The following is a 17,529-nucleotide window of genomic DNA, read 5'->3' as shown; positions in this document are numbered from 1 at the left end:
CATATAAGTTAGTAGAACCGATGACAACAGTTTTAGAACATGTATTCCAATGTGTTATTGTGGAATTAATGATGGAAAAAAATATTATCATTGTGAGATGCAAGCGAAACAGCAGTGAGATGTGGTTACAGCCTCCTCTTGTAGCAGCCATAAAAATACAATAGAATACAACAGCAAGGTACATGGTTTGATTAAAAATATCCTTTGTTTTGAATGCATTTCTTTCTATCATTAGCATAAACTCATGTAAATGATGGATTATTTCCTGTGTACAATAGTTTGAATAGTTGAATTCCTTTGATAAAAGTTTTGTACTTTTCAGCATGAAGAATTATTTTTTTTGACAAATGGCCAGGATGCTTTCTGAAAGTAAATATTTCAACAAAAGGCTCATGTCTTATAAAGTTCACATAAATTTTGGCGTAAATATGACTTGGCCATAGTATGACTTTACTGTGCAGTTGTTGTTTTTTTCCATGTCTTTCATGCTGATGACAAGTAAACACATTTTTAACATCTTTTATACGTTTAAATAATTGAATGACCTGAAGGATGCTATTATTTTTTGCAGAAGCACAATTCAACATGTTTTCATGTTTCCTTACACAGAAAACTGCATGAGGGTTTTTTCAGTCTGTTTACTGAGAGGTTGAGGAGGATGACTAAGATGACCTTGTTACTAAAGATAAAAGGTTTACTAAATTATAACAGAGTACAAAATGTAACAAAATTAACATCAGTGTCATTAAGTATAAATCAAATGTCTTGCAAGCTACCTGGTGCTGGTAAATGTAGAAAGTAGATTTCAGAGGAACATGGGTGCGAACACTGGAGTTACCATGGAAACACTGAGACATTTTAACTTTGACACTTGCAAGTTAATAAGTTTATATCTTGAAGATGGATATAACTGGTGAATCATTATTTGTATACTAATTTGTTTGGTGTCAGCTACAATTCTTCATCAAATGGAAACAAATCATTTTGAAATACTTTGTAAATGTAAATCACTGTGGCATTTAAAAACAAGACATTCTCAGCGTTTGGAAAGCTACTATAATAATTTTTTTTTTTTTTAATATTTCAAACCTATTAGGTTGACATGCAAACTGATCGTAATATGATGAAGAAAAATTACTGAAAAACACAGAAGTTTTGACTTTCTTTTATTAAGATGGTAACTGATGGCACACTTTTCAAATGTTATTCAGTTGACTGGTTAAGTTGATCAGATTACTGATCAAAAAAGGTGGGCAACTCATTTCCTAGAATGACTTTCTCTTCTGCGCTGTCTTCATCGATGGTGACCATGTAAGCCACGCCGCCACTCGAGCCGTCACGATTCATCGCCAACGACAAGGCTACGAGAAACACGAGCGGAAAAGGAGTCAGACAGGTGGGGAGGTTAAAGTACATGATATGAAGTTAAGACGAGAGAATATCGGCTACAACGTGAAATGACGGAATAATATTAGTTTTGAATGAATGAATGAATGAATAAATGAATGAATGAATGAATGAATGCTTTATTTCGGTTAAAAATAAAAAATAAAAACAAAATCATGTTTTTACAAAATAAACAGACAGCAACCGAAAAAGGAATAGGCTGAAGCCTCAAGGCTTATTTGTGCCTATCCTGTACCATCATAGGATTAACTGAATAATTCACAATAAAACATCACTAATACTCCATTACTACTGAAAAATCAAATTCACTCAAATTTCATTGTAACCTTTGATAATTATAGACTTTAAAGTCTTCTTGAAAACATACATAGAATTACACATCTTTATTTCATCATTAAGTCCATTCCATAATTTTACACCCAAAACTGACACACATCTGTACCTGATATTAGTTCTTACTTTGTGAGTGTCAAACATTAGCAAACCCCTTAGGTTATAAATCCCCTGCCTTAGTTTAAACAATTTTTGAATACAACCTGGAATTGTCTTATTTACCACTCTAAACATAATTTCTAATGTTTTTGAATATACAATGTCCAAAAATTTTATTGTATGTGATCTTATAAACAGCTGATTTGTGGAATCACGATATCCAACTTCATTTATTATCCTAATAGCTCTTTTTTGCAGTTTGATTATTGGATCTAGGTTTGTTTTATATGTATTACCCCAAATTTCAACACAATATGTCATGTATGGCATCACAAGTGAAAAGTACAGCAAATGTAGGCAGTTCTTATTCAGTAAATGTCTTGTTCTGTAAAGAATAGAAATAGATTTGGATAATTTCTGTTTTACATATTTTATGTGAGGCTTCCAACACACTTTATCATCTATTATTACTCCCAAAAACTTAGTTTCATATACTCTTTCAATTTCAACATTGTTCGACAGTTTTCTGTGACACATAAAAACTTACTGTTGAGAACAAACTGTTGACACTCCTCCTTGCTCATCCCTTTGCGGTATTCAGCATCAACAAACCCATAAACGTACCAGCTTCCAGAGCCACCCACTGCAAAAGGCTGTCTCGTCAGAAGCCCATTTAGGGTAGCAAACACCTAAAGGTCAAAGGGCACACAGAGACACAAAACATGCTGGATATTTTATCCAAAATAATAATTTATCACATATATATAAACAGATAAAGGTATGTATTTAGGAGTAACATTAAAAGTAATGTTGACATTATCATCATTATATGTCTCTGTGGATCTTGGAAGCTGGAGAAGAACAGCAGGCGCTCACTAACCTGCCCTCCTTCTCTCCGGTCCCATCCAGCCACTATCAGATGAGCTGACAGCTCCTCCTTGTACTTGTATGAGATGTTCTTCACCAATGTGGCAGCTGAGCAGACCTGTGGGTCTTCACCTATTTCAATACTGACAAGAAATTATGTTATAGTCAAGTGGAAAGTTTTTGGTGTCTGTTGCATTTAATTAATATAAATCGTAATATTGCTATATGCACTTTTATGTGTTTACTTTCCTGTCAGGTTGTTATACACTCTCTTTGGTGGGTGTAGATTTAAACTATTGCTTTCATCAAAATGTTTCAGCATTACTTTGTACGTTAGTGACTTACTTTCCATTATACTTTTTATGTGCTTGCCTTAGTGTTTGACTTTGTTTAAGCCTTCTCATCTGATTGACCACATAACATCTTATACAAAATCTTATAGTGTGAATCTCAGAACAAGATCCGGTCTTTTTTAGTGAATCCAGCGCAGTAGTAAAAATATTTAACCACTGGCACACAATGCTTTTGTTTCTAAGTCGCTCAATGAATGACAGAAAATTGCGTTAAGGAAATCACATGTTTAAGGTGCTGCCAGGAAATACATCAGTCTGAACTATGTAACTTTGATGTGTGCAGATATTTTGGACACTTTATGATTGGTTTCCTTTGATCGTATGAGAGGGATCAAACAGTAACCTCAGCTATGAATTTATTGCTGAACAATAAAGGTTCAAAGATCATAGCCTGAAGTTATCTTTAGTCAAACTTGCAATTAAGCTACTATTTCACCTCTATACTACATTTCCTGTGATTTGGTCCTAATACCACATCTAATGTTCCACCTTTAAAATCTAATGTTTACTTTTAAAGCTAATTGCATTACTGTTAAAAAAATTAATAAAGCACTGACTAAACCTATACAACACATTTTGCAGAAAGCATTTGCACTGAGAAGAGAAAATATTTAAATTATTCTTATCATATCTAAAGTGAATATCTAAAATTTTTTAATAAAACTTCAGTTTACATAACGCAATAATTACAATTAAGAAGGTAAAGATATTGCTTATCAATTAGTCTGGTCACTGTGTTTTTATTACCTGTGGACATCTAACTGGTAGTTCACTGTTTCAGCGATGGTTTGGGCGTCTGCTGCAGATCCTGACAGAGCACAGTAGATCTTGTCATGGAGGGGAGACAGTTTGTTCATCACCCTATTCACCACCGATTCCCTGGATGGACACAAGCAGAGGAGTAGTGCGATCGACTGAGTTAGAAAAGTGGGAAATTAGAAGGACACGGGCAACTGTAAAGAAAGCTGAGTAAAGTGCTCATTTGACAATATGTGAGGATCACAGAAATTCCATAACAACAATAAGCAATTATGCAGACAAACCTCAGGTGAATGCAAGCACACTCTGACAGGGCTGTAGGGACATTTGAGTTCATTCATTCATTCATTTTTTGTTCCTTTCATGAAAGCAAAAAGAAGTGAAGAACCAGAAGAAAATCTTATAGTTAGCTGCCCCTTAATCGTGAATAATGGAAATTAAAATCTTTATTTATTTTTTAGAAGCCTACACCGACAGTAAGCAACACTGATACAGAGATTGTTTTATCAGATTGTCCACAAAAAACACAGTCTTTAGTTGCATCTTTGAATGCATACAAATAAACAGATAAATAAATGAATGAATAAATAACAGTAAATTCAACATTATTTATAAATACATATGTAAATAATGGTGAAGACTATAAATACATTAACTTCACTTATATAGCGCCTTTCCAAAGTGTGAGCAGTCCCAAAGCACTTAGTACATCGTTCACACACACATTCACACACCAATGGAGGCTGCGGCCATGCAAGGCACTGTCACTCTAATGTGAGCAATTTGGGGTTTAGTGTCTTGCTCAAGGACACTTGGGCATGTGGACAGGTGGAGATGGGAATCAAAGCTGCAACCTTCTGATTGGGAGATGGCCGCTCTACCAACTGAGCCATGCTTCCCAAATAAAGAAATAATGCCATTTAGTGTTATTTGGAAATGTGGCCTTGAGGTTTGAATCCTTGGCTCTTGGGTCTCTGAGCAAAGACCATCCCCCCACTATCTTCCCAGACAATGGCAGTCCACCGGTCCTGGTATGTGTAGTTAAGTTTAACTATGAATAGGATGGGTAAATCCACAGAAAAAATGTCCTCACATCTGATCAATCAAGTAAACTAATATAAAAGCAGTTTTTAAACAGCATATTATGTTGCCATACCTTTCTGCACTAAAACAAAAGGAAATATTCAAGATTGTTGTTATTAAGAGGGTTTTTTTAATTTATATTTTTTGCTGCTCTCACTCACTCAAGATCAAACCTGGCTGCATGTGACCCCTCAAGGAGCTCAGAGGACTTTCCTCATGCGCCCCGAATGTGCCCAAGGCCACCTAATGTCCAGAGCCGGCCCTGCAAACAACAAGACACTTACCCTGCTGACACTCGGGAATCAGACCCCAGAACGACCCCTCCGTCAAACTCAACGGCAATGATGGTTGTCTAAAAACAAACGCAAAAACAACATTTTGCGGATTCTGTGCGTGTTTTCGTGATTCAGGCTTTTCGGCCTGAGGAGCAGCTCGAGGAGGAGCAGCTCGAGGAGCAGGGCGCACATTACCGAGGCTTTCAAACGTGCTGAAAGTATTTAAAGTCTGATACTTACTCCTGTTTTCACCTCTTTTGACAACCATTCTGGGCCCGTTTCCCCCTGCATGATGAAGATGAAGATGATGATGATGATGCGCAGCAGACGCAACCCGGAGCGACTGTTTCAAACAGACGCAAACTGAAGCGTCCAGCTCGTTTCTGTGCTGCTTGAAAGCCTTCCTGAGGACAGGGGGTTTGATTTTGTTAATGAAAATAATCAAACAATCGAAGTAAAGACGGACTCCAACGTCCCCCGGCTGAAAACGAAATTGAAAGTTAAGTTGCGACTTTCCTCCGGCTGGTGGCTGGATCACAACACTGCGGCTTTCTGACGAATGGAAGTGAACGGACTTAATCATTAAAAATGATTAATAAGAGTAAAATTATTAAAATCTACACGAGCAATATGACTTGTTTACACAGCACATTATGTATTAACCACAAACCAATTAAATAGACACAAAATAGAATAGAAATATTCAAATGTAATTTTGCCAGTTTTACAACTTCACAGGTGATTTGGAAAGTAGGTATTTTCTAATGTCACCTGTGTACACTTCCTGTTTTTTTTCCTCAAAGCATTATTTTAATGGCATTTGTGGATTTGATGGAGTGCAGTCTTTTTTATTAAATTTTATTTATTTTAGTTAACCGTAAAAACCTTGCTGAGATGAAAAATATATTTTGGCCAAGACAGGCAGCATTACATTAAAAAAAGTTTCAGTCAGTCAAAAAACAAGCAATTCTCCACGTAAAACATATAAGAAAATGTCAATATGTTAAAAAACACAGAGCAAAGGAAAGACATTTTTAGACTTGCAAATTTGCGAAAAAGAAAATTAAAAAAAAGAAAATTGCCCCTAAATTAAAGTTAATGTTTTAAAATTAGAGTCACTCAGGTTGACTGGGAGATGATGCAGGAGTCTCACTTGACATCTCATTTGATTATATTGTCCGTTCTGAGGTAAAAGCAACAATTCAGAGATTAGCTTCAAGATATTAAAGAGGCTGACATTAAGACTGGAGAAGAAATGTCAATGTTTTGTGATTCCTGAATAAACGTTTTTTTATTATTCTATAAAGGCTCTTCCCAAAACCCAGCCTGCCTTTTCAATACCTCCTCAATAATAGAAAACAAGAACAACCCAGGTTTCTCTTCGGCGCTGTAGCCAGGCTGCCAAAAAATGAATAAATTAATAATCAGTGCTCTGTGTACTGAATCCCTTTAGATTTGAATTTCTTTTAAAAATAAATCCGAACAATGAGATATTAAATTGAAGACTGACTCCCCAAAGTTGAGACAGATCTAACAACAGCGTCTTCAGATTTTTCAGTAGAACCTGATTTAGTTATCCAGCTTTCACCATAGAGCTCTGAGTTCTCCTCAATTGTGGCTTCAACTTAACTAACAACACGTATGTTTGATCCAATCCGACTCGACTGCTTAATGACATTTCCCCCCTGATTAGTACAGCAATACTATCAGATCAACTTAGCTTTAAGTTGCTGTTATTAAACCTAAATTGCCCCGAGGTGTGAGTGTGAATGCGTGTTGTTGTTTGTGTGTTTATTCTGTGATGGACTGACGACCTTTCCAGGTGTATACTGCCCTCACCATTAATAAGCTGGGATCGACTCCAGCACCCAGTGACCTGTACAGGATAAAGCAGTATAGAAAAAGGATGGCTGGGATGGCGAATCAAACAACAAAAAGTCAACATTTTTTATTTTTGTTTTTAATTTTTTTACAAAATGTCACAAGTTCACCAACTGATTTTCTTACTGAATTGTCTGAATGCACATTTTGTAGCACTTCTGCCAGCACATAACAAATTAGTGATACTATTGCAGAGATTCTGAATGACTCCATCGTTTGAATGGGATGTATGTATGTGGGAGCTGGAAATGCAGTCACTCATCATGGAACTTGGGCAGTTTGTCACCAGGTATCACCACATGCTCCACCCCGGCTTCTGTGACCACCACTAGGTTAGCCACGCCTCCGCTGACATTGTCTCTGCCCATAGCCAGAGTCAAAGCTGTGAGAGGGGGAGGGGGGGGGGGGGGGGCAGAGGGGGCAGCAGAGACACAAACAAACAAACAAACAAACAAATAAAACAAAATGGATTAAATTGAAGGAGCAAAGGACAAACTCGACTGCTGAGTCAGCAAGTATCATAGAAACAGTTAAACATTCAACTACAAACAGCAGGGGAAAAACATGGATAATAGCATTTAGCTATGGATAAATATTTATCAAACAGCTATAAATATGATGTGTTGCTCCTCACAGTTCATTTTTAGGCCCATGAATTGAATTTCTAGACACTGACATAACATCAAGGGACATGGCCTAATTTTTCCACGTTCTCAAATATTCTAACAGGTAATACACATTGCAGTGTTTTCTTATTCCCAAGGGCCTGTTCATGTCCTTGTTATTGAATGTATCTTTCACATTATGTCACTGATGACAAAAAACACTTTACTTCTCAATCATGATTAAATTGAATTGTGTTTAACATAAGTTTTGTGGTATAAACATAGAGAAGAGATAACATCTGTTCTTAGGTAGTTTTATTCAAAATACTGCTGGAAAGTCAAATATTACTTTTATGTTTGTTAAACAGCTCTTGTGTTTGATGTAAAATTGTAATTATTTTATTTAATCAAAAGTTGACTGATCAGATGCTTAATAAGAGGCTCCATCATGATTGAATCAGAACAAACATTCAATTTGTAGTTTATGTTTTTTTGACTGTTGAGGGAAACCCTAGCACGGCACTATACTGCACAGTGTAGCATGCAGGCCACTGTTGTGTATATATGTAGATATATGCCTCAGTAATATATAATCAATAAAATGTCTTTACCATTAGTGGCGAACTGCAAGCATTCTTCTCTGCTCATGTTGGGTTTGTACTTTGCGTCGACGTAGCCGTAAATGTACGTGCTTCCTGATCCAGCAATGGTGACTGGCTGGCTGATCAGCATCCCCCCGATAGGCACAACGTACACCTGGAAGGAGATGAAAGGTGTCAGTGCAATGCAAAATATTAAAAAATACTCTCATCATAAGAGATCATCAGATGTTTTCCCTGGTTTCAGCAGCACCTGTGGCCCTTTCTTTCTGTCCCATCCTGCTGTAATGAAGCCAGCCTGCAGGTCCTCTTTGTTTTTGAAGCACAGTTCTTTCAGTACCGACGCTGCTGCGATCACCAGTGGAGCGCTTTCCATCTGAACACTATTGAGAGTCACAGAGGATCACAGGAGGTCAAGCCTTACCTTTCAATCTGTTGCATCAGGATACTCTTCAGAAATCATGTGTCATTACAATCTGTTGTTATCATTGAGAAATATATTTATTTACAAAAGTGCCTCCGTGTGAAAAATACGCCTATTCCATGAATGCAAACCTGTGAAAGGAGAGGTGGAACTTTGCAGCTTTGGTGACAGCCTGGGCATCTGCGAGAGAACCAGACATGCAGCAGAAGATTCGGTCGTGAACCTGAATCACTTTGTTGATGGTCTTAGACGACACATATTCCCTGAGAAGGAAGAAGGTGAAATGAACAAAAACACACTTTTTATGACAGACTTTACGTTTGTAAAAGGGAGAAAGGTTGTATAACAATAGAAGGACTCTATTCCAAAAAACTGGTGAAAGTTTAACACAAAATATCTTTAAAATAATCAGAGATCATTCAGAAATAATTCTGAATCTCATAAATTTGATTCCAAGCCACCCCCCCACACAAACAAACAAATATATAAATAAATAAATGGATGCATAAATAAATGGATGCATAAATAAATGGATGCATACATAAACAAACAAATAATTAAACAAATAAACAAATATTTTGTGGAATAACAATATTCAAATATTTCACATCACCTACAATTTTATTCTAAATTTGACAAAAGAGAGATGACTTGAAATATTTTAGTTCACATGCTAAAAATCTAAAACACACATGTGTTTCAATTGAGTTAGAATTAAATTTAAAGCATAAATTAATTTTATAATGGCGCAAATGTTTTGAGAGGCATCTGTTTCTACAATAACTTTCAGATTAGAAGATCATCAAATTAAAGAATTGAAATATTCTTATTAGGTTTTCACCAACGGTTACATATTTGGAACAGATTGAACAAGCAATCTCTTTGCTCTGATGAGTTTGGCACTGTGCATCATCACTTTGCAGCCTCCTCACCCGCCAATGGACGCCCTGGAATCTGACCCGATCACCACTCCTCCATCAAAACTGGCTGCCAGGATGGTGGTCTGAGGGAGGAGAGAAGATGAGACTGGAGGTGAGTCTGACGTCTTCACATGCACAGTCAGCAGGGCAGCATCACTTTATCTCACAGTTTCCTGATCATTCACAAAGACTGAACATGGCAATGCATTCTGGGATGTGGAGTTCTTTGAAGAAACAAGTTCGTATGAGAACGTAAACTAAAAAAAGGAAAGCGTTGCCGGTGTTTTCAGTTGTTACAATATGAAAATCCACGTTGTCAAGAGTTTATATTTAACATTCATGGATTCGTTTTACTCCGTGTAGTTATACTTTAGGGGACATCGTCCGGTGAGCTAAAGCATCACGCGTTCAGACGCACAAACTGTTTATCGATCATTTCACATCTGATAATTTCGGTCCTGCGTTAGAAGGTGCACTGTTCCAGATTTACTCACCCCGGTGCTGACTCCTTTAACCTGCGAGCGCGTCCAGTGTTTCTCCATTTTCACACCCGAATCGAAAGAGAATCTGGAGCGCTGACGCTCCGAACAGCGACCTCAGGCGCACCGAGACGCGCAGAAAAGACGCAGTCACATCATCCAGAATGGCGCTATCAAATGTCCTCCAAACTCCTGCGGCTGGCTTTAATTTCGACAACGCGGCGAGGTATGAGCTTCTTCGTGCGTCTTCCGAGCATCAGACTGTTTTTTTTTAAATTAATGATATAAATTAAATCGAGCCTGTCGGTTACGCTAAGTATTTCATTGAGATCAAAAGTGAAAGTAACTTTATTCTACTTGTTTATCACTTTGATTCACGGAGAAATATATTGATGCTGTGTTCACAATAGATATGATATAAGTTGTAATTTATTCTTGAGTAAAACCTCCTCGCCCACGACCAGCTTCTCTCTCTTTCTGTTCATCTCCATCCCGACAGAAATGCGGCTCTCGAGAGTCTTTTTGACGGAGGAAACACACCAAAACCTCTGAAGACGGGCACCACTATAGCTGGAGTGGTTTTCAAGGCGAGTATAAATGTGGTTTATACAAATAAACAACAACAACAACAACAACAACAACAACAATAAAAACTTCTGTCTTTCGCACCCCCGGTGTAGCTTTGAAGTCATTGCACAGTTTCAAAAAGCAAACACAGCTTCACCTGTGCTCAGTTTTTTTTTATTGCGACATCATATCGAATCAAAACGGAAAATTACATAAGACACGATTATTTTTCTTTATATAGCTGTTTCAGTTAGCACATAAGTTGCCCGTAAATTAAATCCAGAACACAGAAGTAGGAAAAGTTTTAAAACTTGGGAGATTTATGTCAAGAAGTTTTACATTTCTCCAGGTAAGTTTCATACAGATGCCAAAACCTTCTCAAAGGCAGAACATGCAAATAATCACTTATGTATTCATATTGGTTTGGACAATATTTACCAGGCGTAATCAGTAGGCACAGCTGGAGGTAATCAACAAAATATAGTGAAACTCATTTTTGTCACGGGAAGCTGTAGCTTGTTCGATTCCTGATGTCAACCTGACCGTGTGTTGACGTGGCTGGCCATATGAAGCCCATGCACACTGCTAAATTGGTGTATTGCACTAGATTTGTTAAAAAAACAAACATTCACCAAGTTCATTTTGTGTCTTATGAAGCACATAACAGCAACTATTTTTTATCAGGAATACACTCAAATATAATAGTGACACGTGAAGTCAGCGCTGCTATTTGTCTGCTGGTGCAGGATGGAGTGGTGCTGGGGGCAGACACACGGGCGACCTCCAGTGAAGTGGTGGCTGACAAGATGTGTGCCAAGATTCATTACATTTCTCCCAACATATAGTAAGTTTCATGAGTGTGAGAAGAAGAAACACTGCCCCCCTTTAAAAGTGTCGTTCATTGATTAAAACTGTTCTGGTTGCTATAGGAGTAAAACTTACTTCATCCACATTCAGTGTATATTTTACAGGTGATGAAGCCCAACAATAGCTTGTAACTTCATCATCGCATCTCTGACATGTCACTCCCACACTGTTCCCTCCATAACTACTTTCTCTTTGTCTCCAGCTGCTGTGGAGCAGGCACGGCCGCGGACACTGAGAAAACCACCGACCTCCTCTCCTCTAATCTCGCCATCTTCTCTCTGAACAGCGGGAGGAACCCCCGCATTGTCATGGCCGTCAACATATTACAGGATATGCTGTACAGGTCTGCTTCACGTACTGATGTGCACACGTTACATAGCTGTGTGAATTTTTTCTTTAGATTTTAATATACCATTCAGATCCTTTATGGCACATTTTGGCTTTGCCTCTCAGGTACCGCGGCCAAATCGGTGCCAATCTTATACTGGGAGGCGTTGATTGCACTGGAAACCACCTGTACACGGTGGGGCCGTACGGGAGCGTGAACAAGATGTCATACCTGGCAATGGGTATGTAGCATGACTCTGTATAATGACCATCGCATTTTGTAAGCAGAGTATAATTTCTTATTTCTGTGGCTGCTCAGTTTACTTTATGAGCGCACTCTCTAATAAAAATTAAACAATCAGAAAAAAAGTGGTATTACTCATATAAGTAAAACTATTATTATTGTTATTATTATATTATTATTATTATTATTATTTGCTCCCAAGTTACCTTTAGTCGAGACTTACCTAACTTTCCTTTGTTTTTGTGCAGGATCGGGTGATCTGGCTGCTCTTGGGATTTTAGAAGATGGATTTAAACCTGATCTTGAGGTATCAGACAGGAAGACGTCTCTGAGTTGTTAAATTTTTGTGAGATAATTGCTTTGTGAACTTTTTTTTAACCATCTGATTTCTGTCGATTGCCTCAGCTGGAGAATGCTAAGGAGTTGGTGCGAGCAGCCATCCAGGCAGGCATCATGAGTGACCTCGGCTCGGGCAACAACATCGACATCTGCGTCATCACCAAAGACGGAGTGGACTACATCAGACCTTACCAAGTGTCACAGTACAATGACAACAGGTAGCCCTGCATGACTATATACATCATGTGCTTCTTCGATCGACTGTTAAAGGACAAGATTTCTGTAAAAGAAAAGGTTTTACTGCAGCGAAGCTTTTCTGCAAAACAAATGTCTCTTCTGTAATTAAATGTGATTGCTAATCTATGTCTATCTAACTGTTGTCCCAGGAAAATTAAATACAAGTATCGTCCAGGCACAACAGCGGTTCTGAAAGAAGAAGTTGTCCCTTTGAAGCTGGAAGTTGTGCATGAGGCCGTGCAGCAGATGGATACAGCCTGAGCACAAACACACCACTACGTCACTTCAATCATCTTTACATTCCTTGAGACAAGTTCCAAGAGTTTTTGAAAGTAAATAGAGAAAAATATGAGACAATTTCAAGAAAACCTTTCCAGCATGTTTTTCTTTCTCTTAAAAAACAAAAAAACCCCTCATTTACTTCATTTAGAAACTATAATTAAATTGGGGGTTTTGCAATATTACAGCAGATATAAAGGCTGCGACTCAGAGGGTTATAATGAGAAGAAGCTGCATGCTATATTTGTACAATAATTTGGAATAAAATTGGTTTAGCTAACTCCTCTTACTCTTGTCACTTTGTTTGTTTTGGTGTTTTTATGCCTCGCTTCGACTGTGTAGAAGATGTGGGCTGCTCTGTGTTTATGAATCATTATTATCCTGACATTATTTTCACTGGATCACGTTGATACTTTTTGATGAGTTATTATGGGCTTGGTGTGTATATGACCGGTTCGCAGAACCTGAAAAACGTATTTCCGGTTAGTGACTGATGACGAGAGATAAACGCGCACTTCTATTGGTTTAAAGGCTTTTTTCAATGTAAGAATAATGTCGCAGAATTGTTTTATTTCGAGGAGTTAACGAGTGATTGTACCCGTAGAAAAGTCAGAAATTCCGCGTTTGTTCGTATTCATCAATGGAGTTTTTATTAGAGCTAAATTGAGTTTAATACTTTCAGATAAAACAATGAAAGGGTTTTGATAAAAGTTTCACTTTCGACTTCTTTGTCATGCACAAGGAAATTTTCTTCTGACGCTGCGACTTTTGAAGCGATCGCACTTGCATTCTTATTTCCCACGATATAAGCACTTACTTAGTTTTATAAATAATGGCACTTTTTCAAGTCAGTGGTTTGAAGCAATATGTGGAGCTCCGGGGACAGATTCTTCCCGCAGCGGGACAGACGCGGCTCGTCGACCGAACCAGCCACTACAAATTCGGGACTGAAACTCAAGAATTTGCGGTTCCTTTGGGTGTGGATGTAAGTATCATTTTACCCTAAACCTCGTTAAGAAATTACACTACAGTGTCTTTATCCCGTAAAGATCCCACCAGCGTGACGCGTCAGACGCGCTCTTATCCAACATTTACGCATCTCTTGTTTTCAGCGTTTGGTGCGTCCTGGCTATCACATAACTCAACAGAATCACATTTATCCACCAGAAATTGATAATTACAGTAAAAATACGCTAATTAGAAATATCCAGATGTTATCTCGTTTCATAATGTGCCAACACCGATCATTTTCGTTTTCATCATTTCAGCCTTCAGGGTTTCTCAAGTCCTGCAACCGTGACGGAGGAGTGTGTATTGACCTGAACCATGGAACGACCACCCTGGCCTTCAAGTTCAAACATGGGGTCATCGTGGCAGTGGACTCCAGAGCTTCAGCTGGGCGCTATTTAGGTACATGCAGGAGACTGCGTGGATAACAGTATTTTCTTTTACTCCAAATCAGAAACAAGCTCGACTGAAAGTGATTTAAAGTGGACAATGCAGCCAGTCCAGGTCAAACAGAATCAACATTACTCCTATAACAAACTGTCTTTTCACTGCTGCCTTCAGGGAAAAGTCTCTGTCGACTGATCAGAAACAGATTTCATTCCAAGGCACAAAGCACATTTACATGTTTTTATGTTGGAGGAGTGCAATCACGTTTTTATATACTATGGAATTCCAAATGAAATCTTTACAATCATTTGACCACATGTTGTTTTTAACTTGGTTTAGCCTGTAGTCATCATTTCATTCAGAAGTAGAGCATATCTGTAGTATATTTAGTTTCAATGTGAAATGAACAGTACTTAACAAGTCAACAACACAATTTCCCCCTATTTTTATCACAGGTATTATACACTTTTAGATTTCAAATTTCCAATATATAAATCTGGTACAGGCATAACACTGACTGTGGTGTGAAGAGGTCTTCATTCATTGATAATTTTGTCTTTCATCGATCTTAAAATATCTGGAATATTTCAGCAAAGTGTTTTTATGGTAAAGAAGTCAAATGTTGCCATGGAATATGAACTCTAGAGACGTTACTCTAAATGTGCAGTTACAGAAGGCATCTTGCTGACCTTGCAGTTTTAGGGAATGAAATGACCTTTCTCTGAATGTGTTGTGGTTTTGCAGCATCCAACAATGTCAACAAGGTGATCGAGATCAACCCGTACCTGCTGGGCACCATGTCAGGCAGCGCAGCGGACTGTCAGTACTGGGAAAGACTCCTGGCCAAAGAATGCAGGTCTGTCCTCCTGACGTGTCGCAGATATTCAGTTCACATAGTATCTCGCTTTATGTGACCTTATCTTATTCTATAGAGATCGTACAAACCTTAGAATCAGAACACCAGAGGCATGCTCGTCTAACAAACATGTAAATGTGATTATTATGTTGTCAGTGTGACAACATGACTCAGTAGTTACTGGCAAAGGAAGAAAAAGCCACTTTGAAATTGAAATAAAATATATTTAGTTTTTTTGAATTTTAGAATAAATATTTATATTCATTTTAAATAAAAAACAATCACAAATTTATCTTTAAATAAATACATTAATAATAGCAGCATGCTGCCCTGCACCTCACAGGAAACTCCTGAGTTTTTTAGTACATTAAGGGCTCAAGCATAATTAAACTATCAACACAGGTGATTACTATTAAGATGTTTTCTAACTGTATTCTGACTGTATCCAGATTGTACCGGCTGAGGAACAACCACCGGATCTCTGTAGCTGCTGCCTCTAAGCTCTTATCCAACATGATGTTGGGCTACCGAGGCATGGGCCTCTCCATGGGGAGCATGATCTGTGGATGGGACAAAGAGGTGAGCTTCATCTGTATTGTAGGATGTTTTATGATTTATATCGTTATTTTCCTATTATATCATTTGAATTAGATGGAAGGCAGGCTGGTCAGCAGCAGGGTTGCCAGATATTACTCACTTTTTTCAGCACAAACAATGTAAAAACTGCACACCTTAATAAAAAACAACTCAAATTTCATCCTGTGTAGAACTCATGTTAAAACCATAAAACTATTATATGTGTAATAATGATCACACCATAAGCACACAATTGCACCTTATTGAATAAGGTTGAATATGTTTTGTGAAACTTCACTTCATTGTCGTCAGTATAACTGCAGATAGAACAATATCAGCAGCTTGTTTGTGTGGATCTACGTGGCATTGAGCTGATTGGTCGCCCTGTGGCCGGTACTGCCTGCCGTCCTGCAGGGCCCCGGTCTGTACTACGTGGACGACGACGGCACTCGTCTGTCTGGCAGGATGTTTTCCACCGGCTGTGGGAACGGTTATGCCTACGGTGTGGTGGACAGCGGCTACAGCCAGGACATGACGGTGGAGGAGGCGTACGAACTCGGCCGGCGGGGCATCACTCACGCCACACACAGGGACGCGTACTCTGGCGGGGTGGTGAACAGTGAGTATGACAGAACGTCTGGACGTGTCGGCGAAGGGGGAGGACATTCCTGTTCATCTGTGTTTGTGTGTATCCAGTGTACCACATGCGAGAGGACGGCTGGATCAAGGTGTGCCAGGAGGACGTGTCGGAGCTGATCCACCGCTACAAGGAGGGCATGTTCTGAGTCTGAATGTCCAAAAAGACCCGGAGCTTCTCTTCTCCTCATTCTGTCACGAGACATGTTGACGCTGTACAACTACAACCTGAGCTGGTTCATTGCTGATCAGATTGTCTCTTCTCATAACTTCACCAACAACGTTCACAATAAATAAAGTCTCCTCTTCAATCAATCCAGGTGTCCTGTAATAACTAATCTTAACTGTTATATTATATTAGAATATTCTCTCAGTCTCTGTTGACCAAACTGTCAGAAACACTTTGAGCCCTTCAGAGGACATTGACTGAAATACTGTGATCTGAGGACAATTTCAGTACTTTAAAGTCATTACCAATAAACACTTTACACATGTTATAATTTACTAAAAGCATTTTTAAAATCAAACATATTTGATAATATCTTGCCTAAAACGTCTGAAGTTTCAGCTACAAAATAAGACAAAACATAAACCCCAAATTTCACGAGTTTAATTTCTTACAAAGATCTAGTAAAACTGAACTAACGTCATGATTACAAGTATTAAGTTTATTTAATGTATTCAGAGCTTGAAGAGTCACATGTTTATAATCTTTTTATCGCACCTTGAATTAAGATTGTATTTAGAACAAAGAGCTGTTGTGTCACTGGCGTTGGTGCAAATTCATCTTCAGGGGTTTTTCCACAGTAAAACAATTAAAAACAAGACTCCTTCCCTCTTCAAATATACGCGGAGATTTGTTTGTTTTACAATTTAAAAAAATTACCAACTGTTGTTTCAAGATAAAAAACCAAATAATAATTACAGTGAAATTCTGTTTCTTTAGAGTTTATTAATGAAAACAGAAACTGCAGTATTCTGCTTCCTGTGAGAAAACGCTGAACTCGTCATCAGTTGCCGGGCAGATTACAGGCCGTCAGGTTTTGGTCACAGGAAAAGAACAACGCCCACATTTAGAGATCCGAGAAAAAAACCCTGCAACTCTTAATGTCTGAAAATATC

General features: G+C 38.2%; 4 protein-coding genes across 4 annotated transcripts; 2 read left to right on the top strand and 2 right to left on the bottom strand.

Moving 5' to 3' along the window:
• Positions 1–1,149: 1,149 nt before the first annotated feature.
• Positions 1,150–5,953, bottom strand: psmb9a (proteasome 20S subunit beta 9a). The gene is made up of 6 exons (XM_080484699.1): positions 5,417–5,953; positions 5,186–5,253; positions 3,807–3,938; positions 2,720–2,849; positions 2,387–2,528; positions 1,150–1,361 (listed from the first exon to the last, which is right to left on the bottom strand). The coding sequence occupies exons 1-6, from the start codon at positions 5,465–5,467 to the stop codon at positions 1,234–1,236; spliced, it is 651 nt and encodes a 216-aa protein (XP_080340825.1). The 5' UTR covers positions 5,468–5,953; the 3' UTR covers positions 1,150–1,233.
• A 1,062-nt stretch (positions 5,954–7,015) lies between these two features.
• Positions 7,016–10,229, bottom strand: psmb12 (proteasome 20S subunit beta 12). Its single transcript, XM_080484698.1, has 6 exons — positions 10,100–10,229; positions 9,618–9,688; positions 8,817–8,948; positions 8,515–8,644; positions 8,274–8,418; positions 7,016–7,439 (listed from the first exon to the last, which is right to left on the bottom strand). Exons 1-6 carry the CDS (start codon positions 10,145–10,147, stop codon positions 7,312–7,314), a joined length of 654 nt encoding a protein of 217 aa, XP_080340824.1. The 5' UTR covers positions 10,148–10,229; the 3' UTR covers positions 7,016–7,311.
• Positions 10,187–13,233, top strand: LOC308122696 (proteasome subunit beta type-7-like). The gene is made up of 8 exons (XM_080484697.1): positions 10,187–10,310; positions 10,584–10,671; positions 11,398–11,495; positions 11,721–11,861; positions 11,972–12,087; positions 12,338–12,396; positions 12,495–12,646; positions 12,815–13,233. Exons 1-8 carry the CDS (start codon positions 10,249–10,251, stop codon positions 12,924–12,926), a joined length of 828 nt encoding a protein of 275 aa, XP_080340823.1. The 5' UTR covers positions 10,187–10,248; the 3' UTR covers positions 12,927–13,233.
• A 106-nt stretch (positions 13,234–13,339) lies between these two features.
• On the top strand, positions 13,340–16,723 carry psmb8a (proteasome 20S subunit beta 8A). Its single transcript, XM_080484696.1, has 6 exons — positions 13,340–13,929; positions 14,213–14,354; positions 15,084–15,195; positions 15,645–15,774; positions 16,186–16,390; positions 16,468–16,723. The coding sequence occupies exons 1-6, from the start codon at positions 13,777–13,779 to the stop codon at positions 16,554–16,556; spliced, it is 831 nt and encodes a 276-aa protein (XP_080340822.1). The 5' UTR covers positions 13,340–13,776; the 3' UTR covers positions 16,557–16,723.
• Positions 16,724–17,529: the final 806 nt, after the last annotated feature.

This window comes from Lipophrys pholis (assembly GCF_963383615.2).
Source record: "Lipophrys pholis genome assembly, chromosome: 17".
NCBI classification, from domain to species: Eukaryota; Metazoa; Chordata; class Actinopteri; order Blenniiformes; family Blenniidae; genus Lipophrys; species Lipophrys pholis.
Note: the sequence above shows the minus strand (reverse complement) of the source record. Positions and strands in the feature narration are given on the sequence as shown.

Coding starts and splice junctions, on each gene's coding strand:
- LOC308122696 (XM_080484697.1), top strand. CDS start 10,249: ATGGCGCTATCAAATGTCCTCCAAACTCCTGCGGCTGGCTTTAATTTC. Junction 10,672..11,397: donor TAGCTGGAGTGGTTTTCAAG/GCGAGTATAAAT, acceptor CTGCTGGTGCAG/GATGGAGTGGTGCTGGGGGC. Junction 12,088..12,337: donor GATGTCATACCTGGCAATGG/GTATGTAGCATG, acceptor GTTTTTGTGCAG/GATCGGGTGATCTGGCTGCT.
- psmb8a (XM_080484696.1), top strand. CDS start 13,777: ATGGCACTTTTTCAAGTCAGTGGTTTGAAGCAATATGTGGAGCTCCGG. Junction 15,775..16,185: donor TCTGTGGATGGGACAAAGAG/GTGAGCTTCATC, acceptor GCCGTCCTGCAG/GGCCCCGGTCTGTACTACGT. Junction 16,391..16,467: donor CTCTGGCGGGGTGGTGAACA/GTGAGTATGACA, acceptor GTGTGTATCCAG/TGTACCACATGCGAGAGGAC.
- psmb9a (XM_080484699.1), bottom strand. CDS start 5,467: ATGCAGGGGGAAACGGGCCCAGAATGGTTGTCAAAAGAGGTGAAAACA. Junction 5,254..5,416: donor CAAAAGAGGTGAAAACAGGA/GTAAGTATCAGA, acceptor GTTTGTTTTTAG/ACAACCATCATTGCCGTTGA. Junction 1,362..2,386: donor TCAACAGTTTGTTCTCAACA/GTAAGTTTTTAT, acceptor TGTTTCTCGTAG/CCTTGTCGTTGGCGATGAAT.
- psmb12 (XM_080484698.1), bottom strand. CDS start 10,147: ATGGAGAAACACTGGACGCGCTCGCAGGTTAAAGGAGTCAGCACCGGG. Junction 8,949..9,617: donor TCCAGGGCGTCCATTGGCGG/GTGAGGAGGCTG, acceptor CTTCCTTCTCAG/GGAATATGTGTCGTCTAAGA. Junction 8,419..8,514: donor ACAGAAAGAAAGGGCCACAG/GTGCTGCTGAAA, acceptor ATCTCCTTCCAG/GTGTACGTTGTGCCTATCGG.